This window comes from Trichomonas vaginalis, chromosome VI (genome assembly GCF_026262505.1).
Source record: "Trichomonas vaginalis G3 chromosome VI, whole genome shotgun sequence".
Taxonomy (NCBI): domain Eukaryota; phylum Parabasalia; order Trichomonadida; family Trichomonadidae; genus Trichomonas; species Trichomonas vaginalis.
In genome coordinates this window covers 4,060,464-4,085,696 of record NC_067208.1, presented here as the reverse complement: position 1 = coordinate 4,085,696, position 25,233 = coordinate 4,060,464, and the positions used below count along the sequence as shown (strand labels likewise).

Below are 25,233 nucleotides of genomic sequence, written 5' to 3'. Positions count from 1 at the left end.
TTAAGAACTATAATGACATACAGACAATAGAGTTCATCCCCGATTCCGAACTTTCATGTGTAAAGTCATTTAAACCTATCGTTCGTCACTTTAACTATTGTCCATTAGGTGTTTCAATCCTTTCTATGTCCAAACGAATCATGAATGAAGTATTCTTCACAGCAGAAGATTTGGGCTTGAAGTTGTTCTATCAGGATACAGATAGTTTACACTTGTATGAGAAGGACTTAGATAAGTTAGCAGAAGAATACAAGAGAAGGTATAACAGAGAACTCATTGGAAAAGCACTGGGTCAATTTCATTCAGACTTTGCAGAGATTACTGCAGGACATATGTCTAAGGCACAAAGATCTATATTCGTTGGAAAGAAGACTTACCTCGACGAATTAACCAATGACCTCAAGGAAATTGCTTTCCACTGTCGAATGAAGGGAATCACACAGGACGTAATTGCACTTACTGCAAACCAAATGTTCCCAGATGCGATACAAGTACATTATGACGAGAAGAAAGGTTTGTTCTTCCCTGAGAAAGTTGGGGAAAAATATAGCATCGTGGAATTGTACAAATCTCTTTATGAAGGTGATGAGATAACCTTTGACTTGTGCATTGGTTCGAAACCATGCTTCAACAAAAATAAGGACTTCACTATTTCAACGAAGTCATCTTTTGAACGTAAGTTAAAGTTCTAAACACTTACTTATTATTTTTCTTAGCTTCTTCCTCTTCTCTCAATTTCTTTGCAATCATTCGTGGATTCTTTGCGCGTCCAGCTGCTAATGCAGCTAATTGTTTCTCTGTGAGTTTACGCTTTGGTTTAGCTGGTTTCTCTTCTTGTGTTTGTTCTTTTGGTTTGAGTTCATTAAGTATTTCTTCACGAAGTTCATTCTTGAGTGCTTCTCTGTCGAAAGTATTCTCAGTCATTTTGTTAGGAGTAAAAAATTTTATTAGGATAGAAATGACGTCAAAACTTTCACCAAGTGAAAAGCAATCAATCATATTGAATGAAGCTAAAGGAATACAACATCCATTATATTATGTTTGTCATATGAAGAATGGTTCAGTTCAAGTTAGAAAGAGAAAGGCACCATTGAATTCACCAGCTCCTGCCCCAGCTCCTGTTGTTCAAGAAGCTCCTAAAGTTGATGAGAAGAAAGAAGAAGAACAAGCATATACTAATAAAATGTTGTTAGAGATGATGACAAAGATATTAGAACGTAACAGTGTAGTTAATGAACCAAACATGGACCCAATTGAACGTGAGAAGGAAACTAAAGAGAATCAAGAATATGTTCAATCAATGGAAGAGAAAAGAATACACTTCGATGATGAACCAGAGCCTGAACCAGAACCTCCTAAACCTCAGCCACAAATAAGACGAATAATCCCAAGAATAAGAAGATTGTAAATTTTTTATAGCTGAGAAAGATGTTGAACGATAACCTCAATACATACAGTATTGCTGATTCCATCAGACAAGTAAGATATTATTTCGATCAAGTTGATGGGGCAGTTCCTATTGGAGATACTAACCATAGATATGTCCCAACAAAAGTGCCAGCTATGCCGACAAATACTATTGATAACGGTTATATTACATTTAACATATCACCACCTGGTGAGAACATGATTGACTTATATAATACGTTCATTAGTGGTTATGTCGATGGTGAGTGCATAATTACAACAGAAACTGAACCAGCTGATGAAAAAGTTCCTAAATATGATGGTGAAGTATATAAAGAAAGAGCTGTTGAGACAGCTCCTACAGGATCAAATGTTACAGCAATTAAAGCAATTGATACTAAATATGCTGGTGGCAAATCATGTGCACATCTTCCAGCAATTTGGTTGGGATACATTGATTCATTCTATGCTGTTGAATCATATCAATTAATCGCTAATGGTAAAAGTGTTTATACACAAGATAATGCTAGAGAAGAAGGTTACATTACTTCTACTGCATCTACAACAGAAGCTATTAAGAAAGTTGATGTATTTAGTAAGGCTAGACATAAAGATGTTTTCAATAGATGTGATACAGTTCGTTCTGGACAGATTATTGAGTTCAATAAACCAATTAGTGGTGCAACTACATTAAAGTTCCACATACCAATCAAGATTGACCTAAGAAGATTCCTAATACTTAATAACATTAGATTCCTTCCAGCGTTTGCTGGTAACTTACAACTTAAGGTTAAGTTCAGTATTGCTGGTATGGTTTGGACACCATTAAGTTATCAGGATATTCTACCATTACCGAACATGCAAGCCAATGTTACAAGCTATATTCCAATCACTAATCACTTCACTCCTATCTATGAAGGTATCAAAGTTATTGATACTGTAACTTGGAATGCCGATAAGAGTACGATATCATTTGGTACCAAGTTTATTAAGTTCACTAAGAAGAATGCAAACTTCTTTGAAATGATTACATACTGTAACTCATTCTCTTTGGACCCTAACATCTATAGTGATTTGGTGACAAGATATTCGGCAAAGACTCTAAACTTCCCAATCAAAAGAATTGACTGCATTACTATGGATGGTTCAATGGCTAAAGGTGAAGGAACTCCTTGTACATTCACGGCAGCATTTACTCCATTATATGTGAACACCATTTATACACTATTTAAGAAAACACCTAATTATAACACTACCTATGAAAATCCATTGTTTGAACAAATTCAATTGAACTGTGGAGCATATGGTAACATACCCGCTGAGGCTCAAGCATCTAATGATCCAATCTTCTATGAGATGCAGGCAAATGCCACTAACAATAATAACGATACTGTTGGCTTCAACTATGATGTCATGAGGTCTATCACAACCACATCAGTCCCTCAATTTGGAATCGAGTCAAATGACTTAGGTCATTACCTATGTGGATTCCCTTGCGAAACTGATTATACATTCCAACAGGGTCAGTTATCTAATTCACCTATTACATATAAGCTTACAGTTAAGCCAACAGCAGAGTCTATTAAATATACTGAGAAACCAGTGTTATGCTTCTTACGTCACGTTTGCCTCTCCATACAGATTAAACAGGTGGGACCACCTATCGTACTTCTCGACGATTATGATTTATCAGCCCCTGCTAGTGAATAAAGGTTAGTTTACATATGAACGTTTATTTTTACACATATATGCGTACATATGCGCGCCCGTATGGTGTCAGTTTTCTGTCACTTTTTTCATTGTGTCGGTGCCTGTAGCTGTAGGCTACAGGCGACGCACAATGTATACTGTACTTTTGATTAAAATTTGTTAATCAAATTAATAATTTTTTTTCTAAATATCTTAAATATCTGGATCACTCACTGATACGATGAATTAAACGATAAAAATAATACAAACTCAACTAAGTTTCCTGTCTTTCAACCAAAAAATATTATGCAATTTAAATTAAATTGTTTATTCAAAGATAAAACAAAGATAAAGTAATTATAATTATCATATACTTTATGAATAACTCTCTAATTGGATAAGATTTTCGTACAAATATTTTTATTAATATCGATAAGAATATGTTTACCTACTATCACCATATGTCGATAAACGAGAGTAGAGTGATTTTTATCATCGAAACTTTTTAAAAGCTGTAAGCAGGAAGTAATAATCTTGTTTTTTCTGAGTTAGTTGTAGAACTATTGATGCCCGAGTTATCATTGTGATGCAGAAGGATATCAATGTACTGACTGAAGGATATGAATTGAATTGAATTTTATTGAATTTCAATTTGATCAAATTTGTTGAAATGATATGAATGTGTCAACATCTGTATCACTCTCTTTCACTCCTTCCTTATTCTTTCGAGAACGAAGCTAGCTCAGCTTTCGCTGAGCGAATTGACACTTTTCATGCCCTAAACGTACATACTCTCAAATTTATCGAAAAAATTATTACCACCTAAACTAGTATATTCTTATTTTAAATATGATATTATCCTTATATTCCACACTAAAATTCATTTAAATCAACTTTTAAAAAAAGTTCGAATCCTGCGCGTCTCACTTTTTAAATTTTCCAAATGGAAAATTATATTCTCCTAAAGTGAAAACAATTTTCCAAATTGACTTCCTTATTAAGTGATAAGTTTATCTGATAACTTATATATTTGTTTCGCATATTACATCGAAGAGATTTAAATCAAATATGATATATGCTAACTCATCAGAAAAATCGTGAGGCTTTCCTAGCTCAATAGGATAGAGCTTTGGACTTTTAATCCAAGGGTTTGGGGTTCGAGTCCCCAGGATAGCGTTTTTTGCAATTTTTATTCTTCGCTAAGGATATGATGATTCCCCATCTATGCATTCATTTCAAATATATTGAGGTAGTTTTTTTTGAAAGAAACAGGAAATAGTATTCTAAAACGGTAAATTTAATATATATAAATAATAAAATTGAAATACATGGTTATATTTATTGGTCAACATTGTGGTACTTAAGAATCCACTTAGAGAAGTATGGGCACTTCAAGAATGCCTTATATTCCTTCTCGTTAAGTGCATCAAGAAGTAATTTGTTAACCTTGTCAAATGAAGACCTTCCAACGCGGTTCATATCTTCATGAGCAGATGTAGCAATCTTAATGAAGTTAGATGGTAAAGATCCAAGCTTTTCCATGACTAATCTGTGAACTTTAACTTGTTTCTGTGGATTTGGTGGATAGTTGGCCTTGTACTCTCTGGCATACTCAATGAACTCGATAACACCCTCTGTCTTCCTTTCTGTAAGGAATCTCTTGAAGTATCTCATCAAGTTTTCATCTGTGAAGATTTCCTCGATTGGTGGGATGTAGTGTGCAGAGTCATTAGAATCGAAATGGGCTTTCTTTCCATCTGAGCCATTTGCATCTTGATTTTCTGCCTTCTGTGTAACTCTCTTTGCACTGAATCTGTTCTGTACTGGTGCAATAGGAGCTTGTGTCCTTGGTCCTTTGTTGGCAAGGCGCTGTGCAAGTGCTATGCAATCCATAATTATGATTTTTTTTTATTCTCTAAACGTACAGTTTTTTATCAAATATTTTATTGATAATACTGTATGTAAATAGCTTGTACTTCAATAATTATGAATATTAAAATTGAATTGGATTTTGCGTTAAGGGAAATAATTCTTGAATAAAATTGAAAACAAATTCAATCATTCAGACAAAATAAATAGGAAATTATCCGAAAGAAATGAATAATATGTTGATCCAAACGGGTTTGATTTGTTCATGTCCAATAAAATTTTGAATTTGACAAATCAAATGACAAAATTCTTCAAATCAATGATTTTTGGTATATGATTTAACCAAAGAATGAAGGTCTGTTTTGTATTACGCCGAAAAATTCAATTGCACAAAGAGTAAAATAAGAATCAACAGGATTACTTGATTCTGTCTGAGTAATCTTAATATATCTGAATGGACCAGCTTCTGTAACTGTCCATGTGCAAATACTAACATCATTTTCAAAAACATTATTATTTCTGTGTTCATCAATAATTTGCCATGAAATTTCATCTGTTGAGCCTTCTACTATCCAGGATTTCGGGCTCCATCCTATTCCCAATGCTGTTGGGATGCGTATTGTGTAAGCATGTACAGAAATTACCTTATCAATGAAATCAATTTTGACCCATGATCTCTTTTTAGGCATTGATATCCATTTACAAAATCTTATGTTTTCTACGATATCGTCTACACAATTTGATATATGGCTTGTCGATGAAGCAGAACATTTAATAATTCCGGATGATGCTAATGAATCTGAAGTCTGCTGACGAAGCCAAAAGAAAATTCCTTTCATTGGCTTTCCAGTAAATTCGATTGTTTTGAGTGATGTTGGTGAATTGAAATCTGATTGACTGCCAATCGGAGAATTTGCTCTTTCTGGGAGTTTTATCATTGATCTTTTAAGATTTTCTATTTCGTGGTGTTGTTTGTCAAGCTTTTTCGATAATTTAGAAATTTCTGCTTGCATTGTTTCAATAACATCTTTCTGATTGTAAAGATTTGCTCTAGTGTAGTTTAATAAATCTGTAAGTTTCTGTATTTTAAAAATTGATGATATTAATAGCAAATCATCAACATTTTCAGTGCTAACAATGAATGGTTTCTTGTGGCATGCATTTAAAAACTCTCTAAATGCTTCATTTTTGCATTTTAAATACAATGAATTCTTTCCTGTTAATCTGATTTCTGCATATAATGGAGAAATACTTGCAAAATAGTCTCCATAAACTTTATATTCTATTCCATTACATATTATAGTTTCCATCTCTCCTGATAAGTCATCAAAAGAAATCGGAGGTAAACAAATCATTGATCAAAATTCTACAAAATGATAACAAAAATGTTACATAACGAATAAAAATCAACAATTTTTAGAGGGTTTGCTTGTCTATGATTCGATTTTGTTGAGATATTTTTGGAATGAATTTAGTAGTATATGTTGAAGGGTTTTGTGACTTTTTTTGTAAACGTAAGAATTCATACATTTTTGAGCGATTTTGTATCATTTTTTTTTACATATGAAGTAAAAAATGTATGATTTTTACGGTTTTTATTCTTACGTTTTTGAATAAATCAAGATTTAAAAATTTTCAGAATCGTAAGAAATTTTCACTAAACCCATACATAATGAAATAAAAAAAAATAAAAAAAATAAAAAAATAAACTTTAAAAATTCATGTCTTACATTTTTTGAATAATTTATTTTTTTAATTCGTATGAAAATGAGTGAATCAAAATTCGTGACTGTGAATCAATTAATGAATAAACTTTCACCAATTCTCACCCATGTTAAACAAGTAGACGTTTATTTTGATGATTGCATAGAAAGTTTATTTTATAAAGGTAAGTTTAATATTAAACCTATTGCTTTTGCATTTGATGGTAAATTAATCGAAAATTCAAAAATTTGGGAATTAATTCCGGATATTGAATTTATAACAAATATTAAGGATAAGTGGTTTAAACAACAAAACCTTTTCACTAAAGTTCTTTGTAGATTAATGATTAAAACTGAGGAAAAAGAATTTAACGGATTTAAATATCATCCATGTAAAATTTTAGAACTTGGTAACGAAAAACTTCAGAAAAAATTAAACGAAAGACTATCAAAAGATAAAGTTGAAAGAGTAAATAAACTCACTAAAGGTAATGATGATGAAGATGAATTTGATGAGTTCAACATTGAACTTTAAGAAACTAATGATTATTTGAATTTATGAAATCAATAATTTGATTTATTCGCTCTTCAATAATTTCTATTCTTTTTGTTAAATCATCAATTTTCATTAATGAGGTGATTCTTGATTGAGGAATAGATTTTAAACTAACAACACCTTTTATTTTTGAAATTTTGAATCCATGACCCTCCGGGTCTTGGACTCTGTCCTCAACTTTAAACATTTTATTCAATTTACATGTTGTCAATTCTTCAAATAATTTTTTATTATTAGCATAATAGTCATTAAATTCATCAACAGATGAAAAAATTTTTATTTCAGTAATTGGTTTAACAACGTTTATTTTTTGTTGAACATTTTCACTTTCATTTATTTCTTCCTCCTCTGTTTCATTTATTTTTAAAATCGGTTTCATTTATCATTAAATAAAAAATTAGAATATAAGTGATGAAATATATTTTTTAATTAATATTAAATCAGAGATGGCGGCAGGATTCTTTAAAAAATTATGGGAAGGAATTAAGAAAGCTGCAAGTTGGGTTCATCAAAAGATTATTAAACCCGTTGCAAACTTTTTGGCACCAGTAGCGAAAACGGCAGGAACTATCATAGGAGGAGTATTAGGTGCTAAAGCAGGTAATCCGGCGATGGGAGCACAAGCAGGTAACGCAGTTGGTGGAATTGCTGAAGGAATACTTAATAAAATAGGGGTAGATAGTGGAAAAATAAATAAATATTATTTTTATCTTAGTATCGGTTGTAGTCGACGATAAACCTTATCTCCTTTATTTAATACTTCCCTTACCGGAACATTAGGTGCTATTTGTTCAGCAACGTCACTAATTGCTTCTTTATTCTTAAATATCCAATTTGCTCCTTTCTTAATCCCTTCCCAAACTTTATGCGCTCCTCTTTTTACTTTATCCCACAGTTTCTTAAAGAATCCTGCAGCCATAGTTGATTATTTCATTAAAATTAAAAATTCATTTTCATCTTTTAATTTTGATTTTTTATTTAATAATAAATGACGACTAACTATTTAGTGCCAAACACTAAACCGATTAATGGAAATGTATTTCATTCATTCGAAAAGATAAATGAAATATTCGCAAAGAATGATGGAAGAAGATATTATAGAGAACTTGAAAGTTCATGCTATGACTCTGATGCTCCATATTTTGATGATAAACAAACTCATTTAAGAATTACAAATCCGGCTCATGATGTGAACCAATTAGGTGACACATATATTAAACGCAAAGTTAAAGCAACTCTAGTTTCAAATAAAGCTTTCACATGTGATGCCGCTTTTAAATGCATGCGTTTATTCGTTGGTTATAAATCATCAAATCAAAGCTTTAAGCAATTAGAAGTAGAAACCGAAAGAGGTGATGCTGGTTATCTTCAGATGGATTGCGCCCGTGAATCTTTCGCATTTGCAACATATAAACCAAAATCAGAAAGGAAAGTTAAAAAGTTTGTTCATTCGTTATATAATAATGTTCAAAAATATGATAACTCAGTATGTGGTAAATATATTGACCCTTCAGAAGTTTTCAAGAAAGCAAATGAAGAAGTTGATGTCACTTTTGATATGATTATTCCGGTAAATGATTTGTTAGCATTTCAGGCGTTCGATGATTATCCTAAATCATTTGGTGAAATCATTCTTAAATATTATGTTTTCAGGGATACTTTAGTATTTTGTCAGGTTGACCCGTTAAGAGTTGCTGATTTACAAAATTACGTTTATGAAAAGATAACTGATGAAAATTATGAAAAGATTATGAATCATGTTTATAAATATGATCGCAAATTCCAACAAATCGGACTTCCTGCCAAATTAATTACAAGCTTAGCTACATCTGCTGACGCAACAGTTGAAGACGTTATTATTTCATGCACAAAGATGGAAGTTTTAGAGGATAAATGCATTACACCAGGATACGGTTTAATTGAAGAATCAGTTAAAGCAATACCACGTTTATTTAGTAAGGAAGATCCATTCATGATTCCAGCTCAACATATTGACGTTCGTTCACTAAATGGAGGTTGCATCACTCCTGAAGGTATTAGCTCAGATTTCTCATACGCTCTTCATAATGTTACAGATGTTGTGTTAACATTTCCGAAGAATGCAATGCAAAGAACGGTTTTAGAAAATCCAATGCTTCGAGGTCTTCAGGTCACTATAGATTCCAGAAACTTCCCCGATCAAGCGATGACCACAGTGGGTGACATATTCTTTACACGTATGCTTCAAGCTTCTGATTTAGATGGAGTGAATGAATGCACAGAAGAATACGAGGACTCATTAACTAGACCACTGAATGATGATGATGGCACACCATTAGCTAGAACATGGAAAGACCAAACTTCATTCTTATGCACTATTCCAGTTCAACGTGATGGAGCGGGTATATTCTTTGATGGATTAGAAACTTTCAACTCACAAGTTACAGTACAAGTGAAAGCTTATCCAATCATTCAGGGTGAAAATGACACTTACTGTTCAAAAGTGACAAATCCTCCTCAGGTTTGGTTTACTAGGACTACATATTGGACATGGACACCGGATGAAGGTTTGAAATATCATCCAACAGGTACACCACCGCAGTATAGAAGTTCATATGATGAAATATTGATGAATAGAAATGTTTAAAATTATAAATTTATTTTTGATTAAATGGATTTAAATTCATCCACCCCTTATGAAGAATTAGCAGGAGTATATAATACATACGTAGATGATATGATTAATGAAGCATTGAGTGATAATAGAAATGCTCTATCTAAGGAAAAATTAATGAAAATTCCATATTCTGAATGTTACTTAAATTCAATCACTGCAGCAATTGGTAAACAAAATAAAGGTAAAACATTAACGATATTAAAACAAATTATCATTATTGCTAACACTTCACCCTATTCACATGTGTTAATTTATATCAACCGTTCAGGTTCACCTTCAGATGATACATTTGAATCTTTAAAGCATTTAATCAAAATTCCAATTATTTATTTATCACAAGAAGAAGCAGAAGATTATTTAAAAAACTTTGTAATGTATAAAGAATTATATAATACAATCAAGAAGCAAGGATTAGAGGATAAAATTATTGATAAACAACGGGATGAATTATTTGAAACACTTTCTATTTCAAATTTTGATAGAGAATTTTTGCATTCACTCATTTTTCTAGATGATGCGGTGAAATCAAAACTAATAACTAATGAGAAATCATATTTTAATCAATTATTAACTCAATGTCGACACATTCAGTGTTCATTCTTCATGGCTGTTCAATACTTTAAAGCATTAAGCACAAACATTAAATCAAACCTGTCCACCCTTTTCATTTTCAGTGGTTTTAGTCGTCAACAGTTGAACGTTATGCTTTATCAAGTGAATTTACCAATGAGCATTAATGAACTTTACACACAATATCAACAATTAGGAGAACATGGAAAAATAATAGTTGATTTAAATAAAGGTTCCATTAAATTCGAATAACTTTTTATAATTAATTTTTATTTTTTATTTATAATTAAACATGACAGAAATTGCAAATCTTCTACAGGTTCCATTAAAACAAGGAACAAACAAAAAGGGTGCATATAATAGAACTATGAAAGTTCCAGACGGAATGAAAGAATTAGTCCACATTGTTGCCGGTCTTCAAAAGGATGTTAAACAAATGAGAAACGTTTTAACATTACCAGAAGCTCAAGCATATGCCAAACGTCACGGACCAAATTGGGAAGCACACGAAGCAGACATTACGGGTCCAAATGGAAAACCTGATGGAATAAATGAAGTTTTCGTTACTGATGGTCAAGGAAATATTAAAGTCATAAATGGGTATAAATTAACAATGACGGATTATCCTAAACGTAAAGCATATAATGAACATTATCCTATGCAATTTGATGAAAATGGAAAAGCTGTTAAACAATACATTGGAGAAGGTGAAAATGGTCCAATTAATTCATACCGTCATAATCCATATTCTTACTTCAATGAAGAATTAAATGCTATTGAAGAGGGACCGGATGGATTACCACGATATTCTAACCAGTTTGATGGTCAATATGCAAATTTAAGACCTGAAATTCCAGCTAAGAAATTCTTTAAAGTTGCTTTATTCGATCCAGTTTTCGCAAATGTTAAAGATGAACTTAAACAGCAATTCCAACCAATTATAGTAGCAAGAATTGCATCAGGTGCTTTATCTCAAGCATTCAAAGATTTAATTAAGAAACCATTATATCAGCAACGAGGTTTAACTTATGATTTAGTTAAGGAATCAGATAAAAGAAAATTTGAGAAATCAGATGATTATAAGAATGCAATTAATGAATATATTCGGTCTATTAATTTCGATGAAAATGCTAAAAATCAACTTCATGAACAAATACAGGAAATAATAGATTCAAAAGTTCCAGCAAAATAAAAGTTTAAATATATTTTTTTATTCGAATATAAATGAGAAGACGTTTCACTAGTCAAAAGAACACTAACGCAAAAGCAGAGATTACGGTTGGTTATAACGTAAATGATGATAAATCACGAATTATTCAAAATGTTAAAGTTAATGTTAGTCCTGAATTAACAAGGTCAGCAACTCAACCAAATTTATTAACTCGTGACTTACCGAAGAATGAGGAGAATGAAGAAAACCTGAGAATGGAGACCCAATCATTTTATCTGAACCTGGTAAAGAACCTGTTGAAATTCCCACTTATCCAACATACCCCCCACCTCTTTCATCAAACATCGAGAACCCAGGAATCTACGATTACAGTCGCAATGCGCCATATAAAATAGACATTAATTCTGAATTAATGAAAATTTACCGTGATATCATAACTGATAATTATGATTCAATAATAAATTTAATTGACCAATCCGGTTTAATTATTTTACCTTATGAATCATTAATTCACATTATCGCCATTCTTTGTGATGTTCAAGATTCAGACGTGAAGATTCAATTTTTCATAGATGATGAGGTTTCATGCTGCGGAACAGTTGCAAAAATAAATCCTATAAAGGATATTAGCACAATTAAGATATCAAAGAACGGAACAACAACTGAACTTCATTTAACATATAATGATATTTATAATAAAATAGTTGATGAATATAAAATATCACTTGAAAAATTTTTGTTAAGGCTATTTAATATTCAAGCATTAACATTATCGAATAATAATCCTTTGAATCATAATCGATAATAATTGACCTTTCACCAGTTTCTATCGTTTGTTTTATTTCTTTTTGTTCCCCACTATCCGGATCGGTCATTGTAATTGTTTTTGTTATAGTATCAGCTTTATCTTTAACTTCAATCTTTTTTCCATCGGGATATTTAAACCAAAATTCCAAAAATTCGATATTGTCAATCTGTTCATATTTTAATCTATCAATTACATTTTTAATACCATCTGAAAATCTTATGAAATGGTCATTATATGGGTTTGATTGAACTAAATTTGAATGAAGTGAAATATAACCTGATGATGAATATGACATCGACTCATATTTTCTGAAAACACTAAAATTTATAACATGAATGAATTTCTTATTCGTTGAATTTATGAATTCTTGAGGTAATCTTATTCTAGTTTTATTTATCACTGGAAAATAACGCTTTACCATATTTTTAATCGTAATAAAAAAATGTCAATTATCAATATTATTTCGAATAATAACTGTGAATTAAATTTAACAGTTAGCGGAATTTATAATGTTACTCTCGTTTCTGTGAGTGGTAAATTTAATCCCATTCTTTTAGACCCTTCAGATTATATATCATTTATTAAAGATGACCATGAGCCGCATAGCGGCGGGGTCGTAGACCTAAAAACGTATGATATGTATATAAATAATGTGATAACGAAATGGGATATTAACATGATTTTAAGTTATTTAAATGAATCATTTATCGTATGGTATGAAGAAAATTTTAAATCAAAACCTGATAAACTTTTTGAACTTGATGAAATAAATAACCTTATTAAATTTCCGCTGAAAATTAAATTTTGTACTCCTCGTCTTCGTTCATTGTTGGGGATATTAAATTTTGAAAAAGATGTTGGGGATGTTTTGTATTCTGACACTGGTTCTAATTTCATTTTAATCAAATGTGATAAAGTTAATACCCCAATGAGATTTTCACATCAAACATTAGACCCTAACTCTTACCCATCAATACAAAACATTTTATCCATCAACTTAAACATATTTTCTTTATCATATCCGTTTCAATTATCCGGGAATTCATTTATTCTTCATTCAAAAGATTTATCAAATATTAAATTTAGAATAACTGACCTATTTGATTGTGATTTAGAATTTATGAATGAAATATTATGGCAATTTCAAATAGAAAAAATAGCTGATGAGATAACAGATTAAATATTTATTTTTAAATCGTAATAAATGATTAAACAACAGCAACCACAGACCATTACATACGCCATATATGCATATAATTCAAAGACGGCAGAACAAACGCAAATGTTGAAATATGGAGATTTGGAGATAGTATTGAAAAATGACCATTTCGAATTCGTTTGCAAAGGTGGTGCAGTGATATCAAATATAAAAGAAATTTTATTTATGAATTCAAAAATTAAAGGAATAACGGATGATATAACATCAATTCCACCAGAAGAACAAAGATATTACGCATTAAATGCATTTCCTAAAGTTTTGAAGATTGGAAGATTTAATTTAAATGAGGAATTCATAAAAGGTTTCCTAAATGACATAATGAAGAAAGCAGATAAGGAATATGTTAACGATGAGTTAGCAAAGAAAGCAGATATATCATTTGTTAACGATGAGTTAGCAAAGAAAGCAGATAAAACTTATGTTAACGATGAGTTAGCAAAGAAAGCAGATATATCATTTGTTAACGATGAGTTAGCAAAGAAGGCAGATAAGGAATATGTTAACGATGAGTTAGCAAAGAAGGCAGATAAGGAATATGTTAATGAAAAAGATAATGAAATTATAGAAAGGGTTGAATGGTATCATGAACGGACATCGAAGATTCTTAAAACTAAAGCTGATACAGGATGGGTTTCAGAATGTTTAGACCTTAAAGCAGATATATCATTTGTTAACGATGAGTTAGGGAAGAAAGCAGATAAGGAATATGTTAACGATGAGTTAGCAAAGAAAGCAGATAAGGAATATGTTAACGATGAGTTAGCAAAGAAGGCAGATAAGGAATATGTTAACGATGAGTTAGCAAAGAAAGCAGATATATCATTTGTTAACGAAATATACCAAAGTTTAGTTGGAACAAAAAATATTGAAACTATTGTTGGCGACTTTTCTGTCAATGAAGAAAACAAATATTTTAGATGGGAGTTTGTACAGTCCTTAAGAAATGGTATACGGTATAAACTCATTCCGAAAAATAACAATGAAATGTATGTAGGCTATATAAAGAATAATGGCACACAAGTTAAAGTTCCATTAGACAACAACTGCTACTTAAACTTATATGGAGACGAACAAAAGAAATATTTAAGAGTTTATGAAATGACGGATATGACATTGTCTAACGTAGCTCCAGCACCGTATTATTATGACTATGGTGTTGACGCACATGTAGACCCAAAAAAGCAAACATTATATTTAGATTATTATAGATATAAAAGATATAATGCAATAGAAAAAACGAGAATAGTATACTATTATGAAGATGACAAAAATAAATATTATAGTCAAGATTTTACATACCCTGAAAACATAAGATTATATTATAAAAAATATTCTGACACAAACCAGAAGAAACCCGAAATAGTTACACTATATTTTAAGTTCAAAAGAGACAATCCTATAATATCTCATATGTTTGATTTAATGAACCCAGTAGGTTCTATTTATACATCTATGGATGTGAGAGGTCCTCAAGCAATGTTTGGTGTTGGTGCATGGGAACAAATAGTCGACAGGTTTTTGTATTGTGCAAACTCTTCAAAGGAAACAGGGGGAAGTAAAACAATTACGGGTGAAAATTTACCTGCACACAGTCACTACATAGATTTAAGCACATCTCAAGCAGGTTGGCATAAGCATAGATATTGGGATTGGTCAGGAATGACAAAAGGTAAAGGATATGATGTTAAAGATGATGTTAAATTTGCCATAAATTGTTACTGGAGTGACACTCAGGGAGAAGGAAACCATACACATCGCGTTTCAGGATATACACAAACAACGGGACAAAGTAAAGATTACATGCCACCATTTATGACTGTATTCGCATGGTATAGAGTTCAATGAACGCTCAATGTTTGTGAAACAAACTTTAGGAGCTCCAAAAGAGCAAACAGCATAATTTAAATTTTTATTTTAGTATAAATGAAGATTCTACCATATGGTGTTATTGGAAGAGATAAAGATGGAAACCCAATATTTGATCCAAAGTTAAAATTAAAGTTACTGACAAGACAACAACTTGAAAAGTTGCTGAAACCAAAACAGAATGAAAAATGAGAAAATGAGAAAATGAGAAAGAAAAAAAATTTAAATTATGCAATTTTATTTTTATCATAAATGACCAAATTAATTAAGCCAACTATTTCTAAATTAATGATACCAATGAAATCATTTCATGGAGTACTTATCCCAGGTTCTTCACAATTAGCCGGGGCAAGTGTTGTGACTCAAGGTGGAACATTAGCGAATCCATTCAAATTATTAACTAAAGATGAACTTAATAAAATGATGATAAAATAACTGATAACAAAATTTTATTTCACTACTACCATAAAAACAGGTGAAAAAACAGGTGATATCTCACCTCTTCACCTAAATTATATTTTAGGTCAAAGCTTCCACGAGAGAAAAGATTCCTCATTCGCTAAGGATTCCAAAAATGAAAAAATCATTGATTTCGGCTGAGAAAAAACAGCAAAACCCTTCTTCCACGGGAACAAAGAAATAAAGAAGAAATAAAGAAGAAATAAAGTAAATTTTTTATTTATTCCCGTGGAAGATAGAGCACTTTTATGATACTTTTTATTCACGACAAACAAGACAAATAAAGAAAATAAGAAAATACGGCGCTGTCGCGGTTCGAACCACAGACCTTGACCCCTCCATAACACCACCTTAGACCACTGTGCTACGTAGCCTGTCGACATAAGATTTTATAAATTGCATATTTGACGTAAATTTATTTCCCAGTTATTCAAAAATAATTAATTATTGAATAACCTAAAAACATTCACGATAAAATAAGTGATAACAAATTTTTATTTTTATCATAAATGAATACCCCACAAGCTCAAAATTTACCACGAATCATAACAAGGGAGGAAATGATAAAAATGATGCAAGAACATGTTAAAAATAACAAACCACTAAAATTGAGAAAATGTGGTTATGCGGTAATGATGGAAAGAGAGATGTTGTCGAAGAGGAATAAAAATTAAATTTGGATAGAGTTTAAAAATTCATCTTTATTAAATTCATCTCTTCCAATCAATTTATTTATTCTATTAAATTCTTTTATTTTTGCTTCACTCAGTTTAAGGATTGAACGATAAGTTTCTAATTTTTCGATTATTTCTTTCCTCTCTTTATCGTTTTCAACCCCACCACATTGTGGCTTCTTTTTGTAATAACATATTTTTGATTTAATTCTGTTTAGTTTCTTTTTATATTCATCGTCTGGACTCTTGACTGCTTCGTTGTTACTCATTTCTTACGAAATAAAAAAATTAAATATTATTTAAATATAATGGAGTAATAAAATAAATCGGAATTTCTATTAATTTATTGTCAACTTCAACTAATGCATTGCCGTTAATATATCTAACAAATTCAGCTATTGTGTCAAATCTTCGTCTTCTTTTTGTCATTGATTTATCAGTTTTTCCATAATCGAGATGAATCAAAACTTTATCCCCTTGTTTAAAATTCATGAGCCCCGAATTAATTTGTTCACGTTTAACATCATTCAACCTTTCCATTTGCTTTCTAATATATTCCCATTCTTTTGAAATATCATTTTTCATTTCCACCGGTTTCATGTTTATTGTTCTATGCCATGTATTATTGTAATAATATACTAACTGCTGTATGATGGAGTCATGATTTCCATCCCAGTATATCTGACCATTAACCCCTAACGCATCTCTAAGAGTTCTCATTACCGCATCAACTATTTTATTATGAAACGTATATGGAGAGGATGAAAAGTAAAAATTAATTTGTGGGAAATAATGAGCCATAGCTGCCTGAAATCCTTTATCACCATCACCCCTTATATTATCTACTCTTTCATGATCTAGTAAGTATTGAATAGCTCTTCTTGTTTCCTGTTCTGTTTTCCCTTTCACCGGAATGCAATATAAATATCTGGTGTTAATGTTAATGGCAAATAAATAAGTAACGTTTCCTCTTGAATATTCTAAATGATCGATTTCGTATGAATATGGATATGGTGCAAATGAAGGGCGACTAAATTTTTCCTTTAACGGTTGAATTTTTGGGTCAGTTGGTTTATTTAATATTTTGAAATCCTTTTTAAAATCTTTTTGCTTCTTTAATGTTTGAAATGGATATAATAAAGTGAATGATGAAGGATTAACTGAAGGAGGAGGAGGTACTGTCGTTGGAGGGTTTGGTGTTGCAGGTGGTTTAATTTTATCTGCTTTGATTTTGGATTTCATTCCCCCCTTCATTAATTCTGGATGTATTCTATTCATTTGTTTTAAATATGCTGTATATAAAGGTTTGATATACTTTCCCGCTTCGAGTTTATGTTGAAGGATGAATTCCAAAAGTTGATCTTCATTTAAAAGTCGGGCTGAATATGGTTTAACTAATGAATCATAAATTAAAGCTTGTGCTTCATTTATGGTCTGAAGGACCTGGGCGTTTTGCACCTTTTGTTTTTGTTCCTTTGGTTTTTGCGGCTCAGGATTATATAATTTATATAATTTATATAATTCATCAATATCTTCTTCTGTTAATACTTTATTTTTGAAATCTTTCAATTGTTTAAGTTGTGATTTACTTTTTCCCTTTGAATATTCATTATTTTTAATTTTGTCTTTAATTTTAGAAATTATTTTATCATGATATTTCAAAACTTCATTTTTATAATACGAATAATAATAATCCATATCATCACCCGTTATATTGTTATCATGTTTTTGGAGATATGATTTTAATTCATAATAATTAAGAAAATTTTGATTAAGTACTAAATCATCAATTAAATTTTTTAAATCTACGCTATTCATTTATATAAAAATAAAATAAGTGTTTTAAGGGTGCCCGCCTCTTTGAATCATAGTATCAAAACCATTATTTACGGTTCCTTTTGTCTCTTCTGTGGCATTTTATTAAATAAATGGCATACAACATCCATTTTCACAACATACAGCCTTAGTGTGTGCTCCTGTTAATGCAGTCTTACCGATTGTTAAGCGAGTCATTGACCCGTTTTTAAGTTGTAAATTAATATTCTGACCATCAAATATCACTTTATCATTTATTATATCCAAATAATTTTTAGGTGTTAATTGTTTATTTTGTCGTAAACTAACTCCTTTCATTTTTTGTGCAATCTTTTTAAAATCACTTCCATCAATTGAACCGTTGAATGAAGTATAACACTTAGGACATAAAGCAACCATGTTATCACCTTGTTTCTCAATTGCTAAACCCAATAACTTCTTCTCATGTGCTTTTTCTTCAGCTTTATTCTTTAATTTAGGTTTAAATTTCTCATTAAAACAGAAGAAATCAAAAGGTGCGAATTTGTAAATGTTTTTATCATAAAATTTTTTATCGGTTACAATTGCTTGAAATGCTTGAGTGTTAGGAAGATTTGGGTCGCCAGCGATTGCCCAATAAGATGAATCAGTATCACCTTCAATGAAATGAAAACGATTAACATCCATGCATTTATACATAAAATCATAAATGAAAACCAAATACCAGTATTTTGCGTTATCTAAAGTGAAGAATGCCTCTTGTAAACATGTATCACATCTATAAAATCTATCTTTAAGCATCACTTGATACGTATCCTCTCCTATTTCTCTTATGTTTTTAAACTTATTTGACATACATGCAACGCGTGCCTTCTGTGCATTCATTATTTTAGTCTTTGCGTAATTTTGTGTATTCATTGCATCGTAACCATATGATCCATTAAGTGAAATCTTGCAAAATAAACTTTTTCCTTTATTTCCTTCTAATTCAGCCTTTTGTCTTTCGTTCATAAATTCATTCGCAAATTCATTAAAACAAGTATTTTTCGTAAATGTTAAAATTGATTGAATGTCATCAATGATAAAATGAAATCTGTCTATTAGATACCAAAGATAATAAGAAGAAAATGGTTGATATTGGTTGTGTGTTGATGCTAACTGAGTTAATTTCCTCTGTTTCTGGTCAACTGGTAGATTGTTTGATTTCATGTAATTATACATAAAACCACCAATTGTTTTTTCATCTGTGATAATATCAAAGTTTCTTATTATTGGTAAAAAGTTTATGTAATCATTAATGTATTTTTCATCAATGTGACCCTTTACTTCAGCCACGAATAAAGTATTTTTCTTCTTAATTATTCCCAGTGCTTTTGCTTTCTTTGTTGCTGTATCACAAATGATAACACCATTCAATCTTCCCGGCATATACATTTTATGGTCAGTATATTGAATGAAATCATGAGGATTAGATGAAAATGATGAAGGATATAATGAATTAAAGTCAACACCAACGAAATGAGTCATAATGTTGGAAGTGTCCTCATTTGATACAGTTTTAGTTTCTGGATTATATGAAAGTTTATTAATGTGCGTGATTCCTTTAAGATTTACTCTATGTTGAACATTTGATAAACCACCAGTAATTCCATTACGGAGGATGTGATAAGCTTCAACTGAATCTAGAGTCATTGGTAAATTATTTTTTAATGTATAATTTCTTAAATTGATTCTTAAACGTTGAACATCTTCATCTTTATTTGATTTTACGACATTGCAATAACAACACATTAACTGACAATTTTCTTTGGTATGTGGTTTTTCATTATCGATTCTATCTAATGTTGGTTTATTAGCATATGTAAACGCTTTACCACACATTTTGCATTTAGATGAAAGGATTAAATCGTGATAGTATTGATAGTCATCCATTGAAACATTGTTTTTAGTATCCCTTTCTGCTTTTTCATCTTGTTTCTTATATGAATCAATTTTATATTTCCAATACTTTTTTGTTAATTCAAAACTTGATTCCACATTTTCTTCTTCTGGATATGTTTCGTTAGGATTGAAGTTCTTATATGCTAACGCGTAACGAATCATTGATGCATTCGATGATAAAGAAAGATTATGAAGCATGTCAATTTTATAAACAAATGTTTCTTCAATAATTTTATCAATTGGGTCAATCATAATTTCAACGTCTTTATTGCAATAATGAATAAAATATTCTAATCTATTCTCAAAATTTTTAGCATCATTGAGATATATTTGATAATCTGAATCGGATATTGTTTCTTGAGTTAATGCTGAATAAAATGAATCTTGAGTGAATGGTTCCACTTTATATAATTCATCTTCGTAATTCTCCCATGTGATGAATTGATAAGGGAAAAAGGATTTAACACGTGATTTATTGTTTCCGAAATCTTGAGTGAATTGGTCTAATGTTCCCACCCGCTATATAATTTTGATGTCAATAAATCTTAATTCATATGGACAGTTTGTTTTCTTTACAATGATTTGCTTAAATTGAGAAGAAAACCCAGCATTGATTTTATTTCCATTTTTGCAGTGTTTAAATCACGAAGAATTAAATTTAAATCAAACTTTCCCGAATTAAAACCTATGATATTCACTTTATTGAATTCCTCATCTAGAAGTTCTTTAAATGCTTCCTTCTGTTTTTCATTTAATGTATGGGACAAAGTCCCCGCCGTTTGTCCGTTTGCGGCTTCATTAATTCTTCATATTGTTCAATATTTGATTTAGCAACTAATGAACAGGTTGAAAATAAAAATTCAATCCAATCAGAGATGAACGAATCACTTGATGTTAAGCAAAAATTCCTCGTAAATGTTTTATCACGGTCTACGACCTCGCCGCTTCGGTCTGAAAGACCTTCAGGACTCAAAGAGTCCGTTTGCGGCTTTATTTTGACAGTTGATGATACATAAATGGTTTTAAGTAAGCGTTCAAAGTTGCACATTCAGAAAGTTGAAAGTTCTTCTTTAGTCTCTAATGTTTCGAAGTCAAAAGTAATATAATATCTTGTTGGTTTATAATATTCCTGCAAATTATGTGCTAATAGCCATTGATATATCTTCTGTTTCGTGATATGTGGTGCATATGGTTGTTGTGTGTTTTGCAATTGAACGTCTTGAATTAATCTTCCATTATTTTCTTTACATTTCTCACAATGCTTTAAAAATCTTCTTTGGTTTTTCCTTTCTGGGTCATCACGGATAGAATATACTTCTTCTTTGCAAAAGGGGCAAACTTTATATCCTGTGAGTGCTTCAACGTCTGTAATTCTGTCAGCGTGAAGTTTTCCACATGGACTCTGTGTTAATAAAATATTTACTGTTTCAAAATTCTGGATCTATCATTATTGATTCCACTAATGGAAAGTCTACCTTATTTATGTCTACGTCTTCTGGTTGAGGGTCACAATAATAAAAATCAATATTAACGTTTAACATTCTTGCTAACCTCTCACTTTCTGATGAAATGTCAAATCCTTCATATGCATCTATGGCTTCATTTAAATAACTTCTACGAGTTTTAGGATTAACACCATCAGGAATGTTATAGAAGCGTTTAAATAACCTTCTACCTTCGGCTCTTATTTGATTATCATTCATTTTAGCTGTTCCGTTTTTGTTCATTTATGTAAGAATAAAAAATTAAAAAATAAATAAAAATAAAGTTTATTTTTTTTAAAGTCCAGGGCTAAAGTCCATAAAATGAATTAAGAACACATAAATTTTTATCATCTGCGACGTGACGAATACATTTTAATTTACTCAAGAATGCGTACCCTGATACATTAAATCTAATTCCTGTCTTATTTAATTTCACAACTTTGAAAAGGAATGTATGAATAGCTATAAAATGATGAGATGATGTTTTATGGGTTGCTTCCATTTTTTCTGAAATAAATGAATAAATATAATGTTTATAAGTTTTCATATCTTTTATATTCTTAATAACGAATGGTATAGACCTTTCAACTTCGTCTTCCTTCGGTGCTGTTCTTTCATATGAAACATTATTAGTATCTTCAATAATGAAACCACAATCGCATAAAATTTATATGTACCAATTGTTTCTTTTGATATTTTATCTAACAAATCAAAAACTTTATCAACACCTGCACATTTATTTAAATAATAATTTGTGTAAATATCATGGTCTTCTTTCTTAATCGTATTTGTTGCATATGTTACATTTTTCAGTGCTTTTTTGAATTTTTCAGAATCAAGAGGAGGTGAAAGTAATATACATGGATAATCTCCATCGTCAATAAATTGTAACTTATGTTTATGAATAAATTTTGTGCCTTCTTCTGAAAGTGTTTCATCTATTTCACCATCTAATAAATTTTTAGTAGATTCCAAAAAGTAATTTTTATATCTTTCTTCATGAGATTTTTGAACTTCTGATTCTGAAGCTGGGATATTCATTAAACCCTCTACTTCATTCTCATTATATTTTTCAACTTCTCTTAATTCCTTAATTTTTTCATCTATTTCATCTCTTATTTTTTCCAGTCTTTCAATTTCATCATATTCATCATCTTTAATCCGTTCTTCATAATATTCAGGGAAAACATCAGGTTCTTTAGGTTTTTCTTCTTCAGATGTGGGATATAAGAAATTTATAACATCATCTTTATTCATTTTTCCATCATAATCTAAATCATTTAATAACTCCGCGAATTTTTGACAATTTCTTAAATAATATTTATTAACTTCATAACTCGCCTCCTCTAATATATCCTTTATTTCCTCGTTTGTGAATCCCAATTTTTTAACGTCGTTAGTCTTGACACTCATTTTCATACGAATTAAAAAAATAAATTATTCAAAAAATGTAAGACATGAATTTTTAAAGTTTATTTTTTTATTTTTTTTATTTTTTTTTTATTTCATTATGTATGGGTTTAGTGAAAATTTCTTACGATTCTGAAAATTTTTAAATCTTGATTTATTCAAAAACGTAAGAATAAAAACCGTAAAAATCATACATTTTTTACTTCATATGTAAAAAAAAATGATACAAAATCGCTCAAAAATGTATGAATTCTTACGTTTACAAAAAAAGTCACAAAACCCTTCAACATATACTACTGAATTTCATTATCGAATTGATGTAATATAATGATACAATTCTTATAAAACAGAGATGTAGATATCAGATTATAATAGTAATCTAAAAAAAGTTTAAAATTATTTCAATAAAAACAAACATTCTATGTTTATGCAAATGTAACATTATGTAATAATATGGGTTGATCACCTGAACCAGCAGTTGCGATAAGTGGACTTGTTGGATGGCAGGAAATAGCAAAACCTTTCAAATTAGGCATTGGCTTTTCTAAAACCACAGCGAGAGTATCAATACTAAGTATCTTAAAGGATCCATCTGAGATGCAAGCCACAAAACTCGACTTATCGTTGTAATTTAGGATTTTAAATTGTTTTGTGTTTAAATTAGGAGAAAGCATAGTAATTGGTTCACTAATAGGGCCTTTAGATAAGTTTAAAAGTCGTATCATGCAATTAGGTGCTAATATTAATGCAACATCATCATTATTTAATAATTTGATTTGGTAAAGAGGCGATTTTTTAACATAAATGCTACTGATGCAATAATGATGAGTGACTGGATTGACTGTAGGCAAAAAATTAAAAATTCTCACAATTCCATCTGAAGAAGTAACAATTATGGAATTTTTCTCATTCATTACTGCTATAGAAGTAACTGGATAATATCCTGCACTAAACACACTTGGAGCTACTTCTTTACGTACAATAATGGAAATCGTTCCATCTGAATAACCTATAGCAGCAAATAATCGAGGTGATGATGCAATACAAACTGCATGCTTCTCCTCACCTGGATCATATAAAATTTCGATAGTTTTAGTTTTGATATCTGCTAAAATTGCTTTTCCGTCATTTCTAGCGCATAGTAATATATACCCACAATCGTTCCAAGTGAATTGATTCATAAATCCTAATTTTTGGAATTTTATGATAGGAGATAAATCTTGGCTTTTATAAATGTCCATTGAACCATTTACAGATGATACTGCGAGCAGTGTTCCATTGGGACTGAATTCGCAACAAGTGATTCTATCATCAATTTGATGTTGAGAATCAGTCATAAATCAATAAAATTTTTGCCATAATTTCAGGATTTCTCTTTTTATCCGAATTCATGTTGCCATTAAGGGTGCACCCGCATGTACGTTTATTTGAGAGTAGGAGGATTACCCTCTCAATTTTGAATGCTTCGTTAGCGCAATATCTCGATGAATATTGTATTAAAATTGAATTTGCCCATACCAATATATCTGATGCAATATCCTTAAGTTTTACTAAAAAGAATTTTTTAAAATCCCTGCAGATTCGGGGATTTTTAAATTTTTTGATTTTTTTCGAAAATTTTTCGAAAAAAAAATATTTTCAGAAGAGCCTTAACAGCTAAGTTTTATGTTTAATGTTGAGTATCAAAAAGAATGGGCGTCTGATATAGCCATCATATATCCCAGAAGCAAATAAAAATTCTGACTTTTTAAGCATAAAAAAATGAAATTTTATTTTTTGCAAAAAACAGGCCACCCGGATGTACGTTTATTTGAGAGGAGGAGGATTAAATTTTTGAAAGCAGTAAAATTTGTAAATATTCTAGTTATATAATAATATGTATTATTTTAAAAAATAAAAAATTAAAGCACGTTAAAATTTTTTTTGATGAATTTTTACAAAAGCTACTTATGATTAT

The 25,233-nt window shown here is 30.5% G+C and overlaps 12 protein-coding genes and 1 non-coding gene across 13 annotated transcripts, besides 3 other annotated features; 6 read left to right on the top strand and 7 right to left on the bottom strand.

Moving 5' to 3' along the window:
• Positions 1-3,114: part of a mobile genetic element that runs on past the window's edge.
• On the top strand, positions 141-692 carry TVAGG3_0802440 (organellar and viral DNA polymerase type B; the record flags this gene model as incomplete). The annotated part of the gene is made up of 1 exon (XM_051247401.1): positions 141-692. The coding sequence occupies one exon, from the start codon at positions 141-143 to the stop codon at positions 690-692; it is 552 nt and encodes a 183-aa protein (XP_051082876.1).
• On the bottom strand, positions 697-924 carry TVAGG3_0802430 (uncharacterized protein; the record flags this gene model as incomplete). The annotated part of the gene is made up of 1 exon (XM_051247400.1): positions 697-924. The coding sequence occupies one exon, from the start codon at positions 922-924 to the stop codon at positions 697-699; it is 228 nt and encodes a 75-aa protein (XP_051082875.1).
• TVAGG3_0802420 (uncharacterized protein) lies at positions 1,082-1,408 on the top strand (the record flags this gene model as incomplete). The annotated part of the gene is made up of 1 exon (XM_051247399.1): positions 1,082-1,408. A coding segment is annotated over one exon (327 nt), but the record flags the coding sequence as incomplete, so codon positions are not given.
• On the top strand, positions 2,218-2,825 carry TVAGG3_0802410 (uncharacterized protein; the record flags this gene model as incomplete). Its single annotated transcript, XM_051247398.1, has 1 exon — positions 2,218-2,825. A coding segment is annotated over one exon (608 nt), but the record flags the coding sequence as incomplete, so codon positions are not given.
• Positions 3,115-4,198: 1,084 nt separating the features above from the next.
• Positions 4,199-4,272, top strand: TVAGG3_0802390. The gene has a single exon. It is a non-coding gene; the product is annotated as a tRNA-Lys (tRNA).
• Positions 4,273-4,379: 107 nt separating this feature from the next.
• TVAGG3_0802380 (regulator of G-protein signaling, RGS family) lies at positions 4,380-5,008 on the bottom strand (the record flags this gene model as incomplete). Its single annotated transcript, XM_001297508.2, has 1 exon — positions 4,435-4,989. The coding sequence occupies one exon, from the start codon at positions 4,987-4,989 to the stop codon at positions 4,435-4,437; it is 555 nt and encodes a 184-aa protein (XP_001297509.1).
• A 295-nt stretch (positions 5,009-5,303) lies between these two features.
• On the bottom strand, positions 5,304-6,320 carry TVAGG3_0802370 (galactose-binding domain-like family; the record flags this gene model as incomplete). Its single annotated transcript, XM_001297507.1, has 1 exon — positions 5,304-6,320. The coding sequence occupies one exon, from the start codon at positions 6,318-6,320 to the stop codon at positions 5,304-5,306; it is 1,017 nt and encodes a 338-aa protein (XP_001297508.1).
• A 3,680-nt stretch (positions 6,321-10,000) lies between these two features.
• Positions 10,001-23,247: a mobile genetic element.
• On the top strand, positions 13,712-14,554 carry TVAGG3_0802360 (uncharacterized protein; the record flags this gene model as incomplete). The annotated part of the gene is made up of 1 exon (XM_051247397.1): positions 13,712-14,554. A coding segment is annotated over one exon (843 nt), but the record flags the coding sequence as incomplete, so codon positions are not given.
• TVAGG3_0802350 (phage tail repeat-like family) lies at positions 15,101-15,493 on the top strand (the record flags this gene model as incomplete). The annotated part of the gene is made up of 1 exon (XM_051247396.1): positions 15,101-15,493. One exon carries the CDS (start codon positions 15,101-15,103, stop codon positions 15,491-15,493), a length of 393 nt encoding a protein of 130 aa, XP_051082871.1.
• TVAGG3_0802340 (uncharacterized protein) lies at positions 16,644-16,916 on the bottom strand (the record flags this gene model as incomplete). The annotated part of the gene is made up of 1 exon (XM_051247395.1): positions 16,644-16,916. The coding sequence occupies one exon, from the start codon at positions 16,914-16,916 to the stop codon at positions 16,644-16,646; it is 273 nt and encodes a 90-aa protein (XP_051082870.1).
• On the bottom strand, positions 17,170-18,465 carry TVAGG3_0802330 (integrase core domain containing protein family; the record flags this gene model as incomplete). Its single annotated transcript, XM_051247394.1, has 1 exon — positions 17,170-18,465. A coding segment is annotated over one exon (1,296 nt), but the record flags the coding sequence as incomplete, so codon positions are not given.
• TVAGG3_0802320 (DNA/RNA polymerase superfamily) lies at positions 19,550-20,634 on the bottom strand (the record flags this gene model as incomplete). The annotated part of the gene is made up of 1 exon (XM_051247393.1): positions 19,550-20,634. A coding segment is annotated over one exon (1,085 nt), but the record flags the coding sequence as incomplete, so codon positions are not given.
• Positions 23,248-23,701: 454 nt separating the features above from the next.
• TVAGG3_0802300 (WD40 repeat-like family) lies at positions 23,702-24,613 on the bottom strand (the record flags this gene model as incomplete). Its single annotated transcript, XM_001296210.1, has 1 exon — positions 23,702-24,613. One exon carries the CDS (start codon positions 24,611-24,613, stop codon positions 23,702-23,704), a length of 912 nt encoding a protein of 303 aa, XP_001296211.1.
• A 66-nt stretch (positions 24,614-24,679) lies between these two features.
• Positions 24,680-25,233: part of a mobile genetic element that runs on past the window's edge.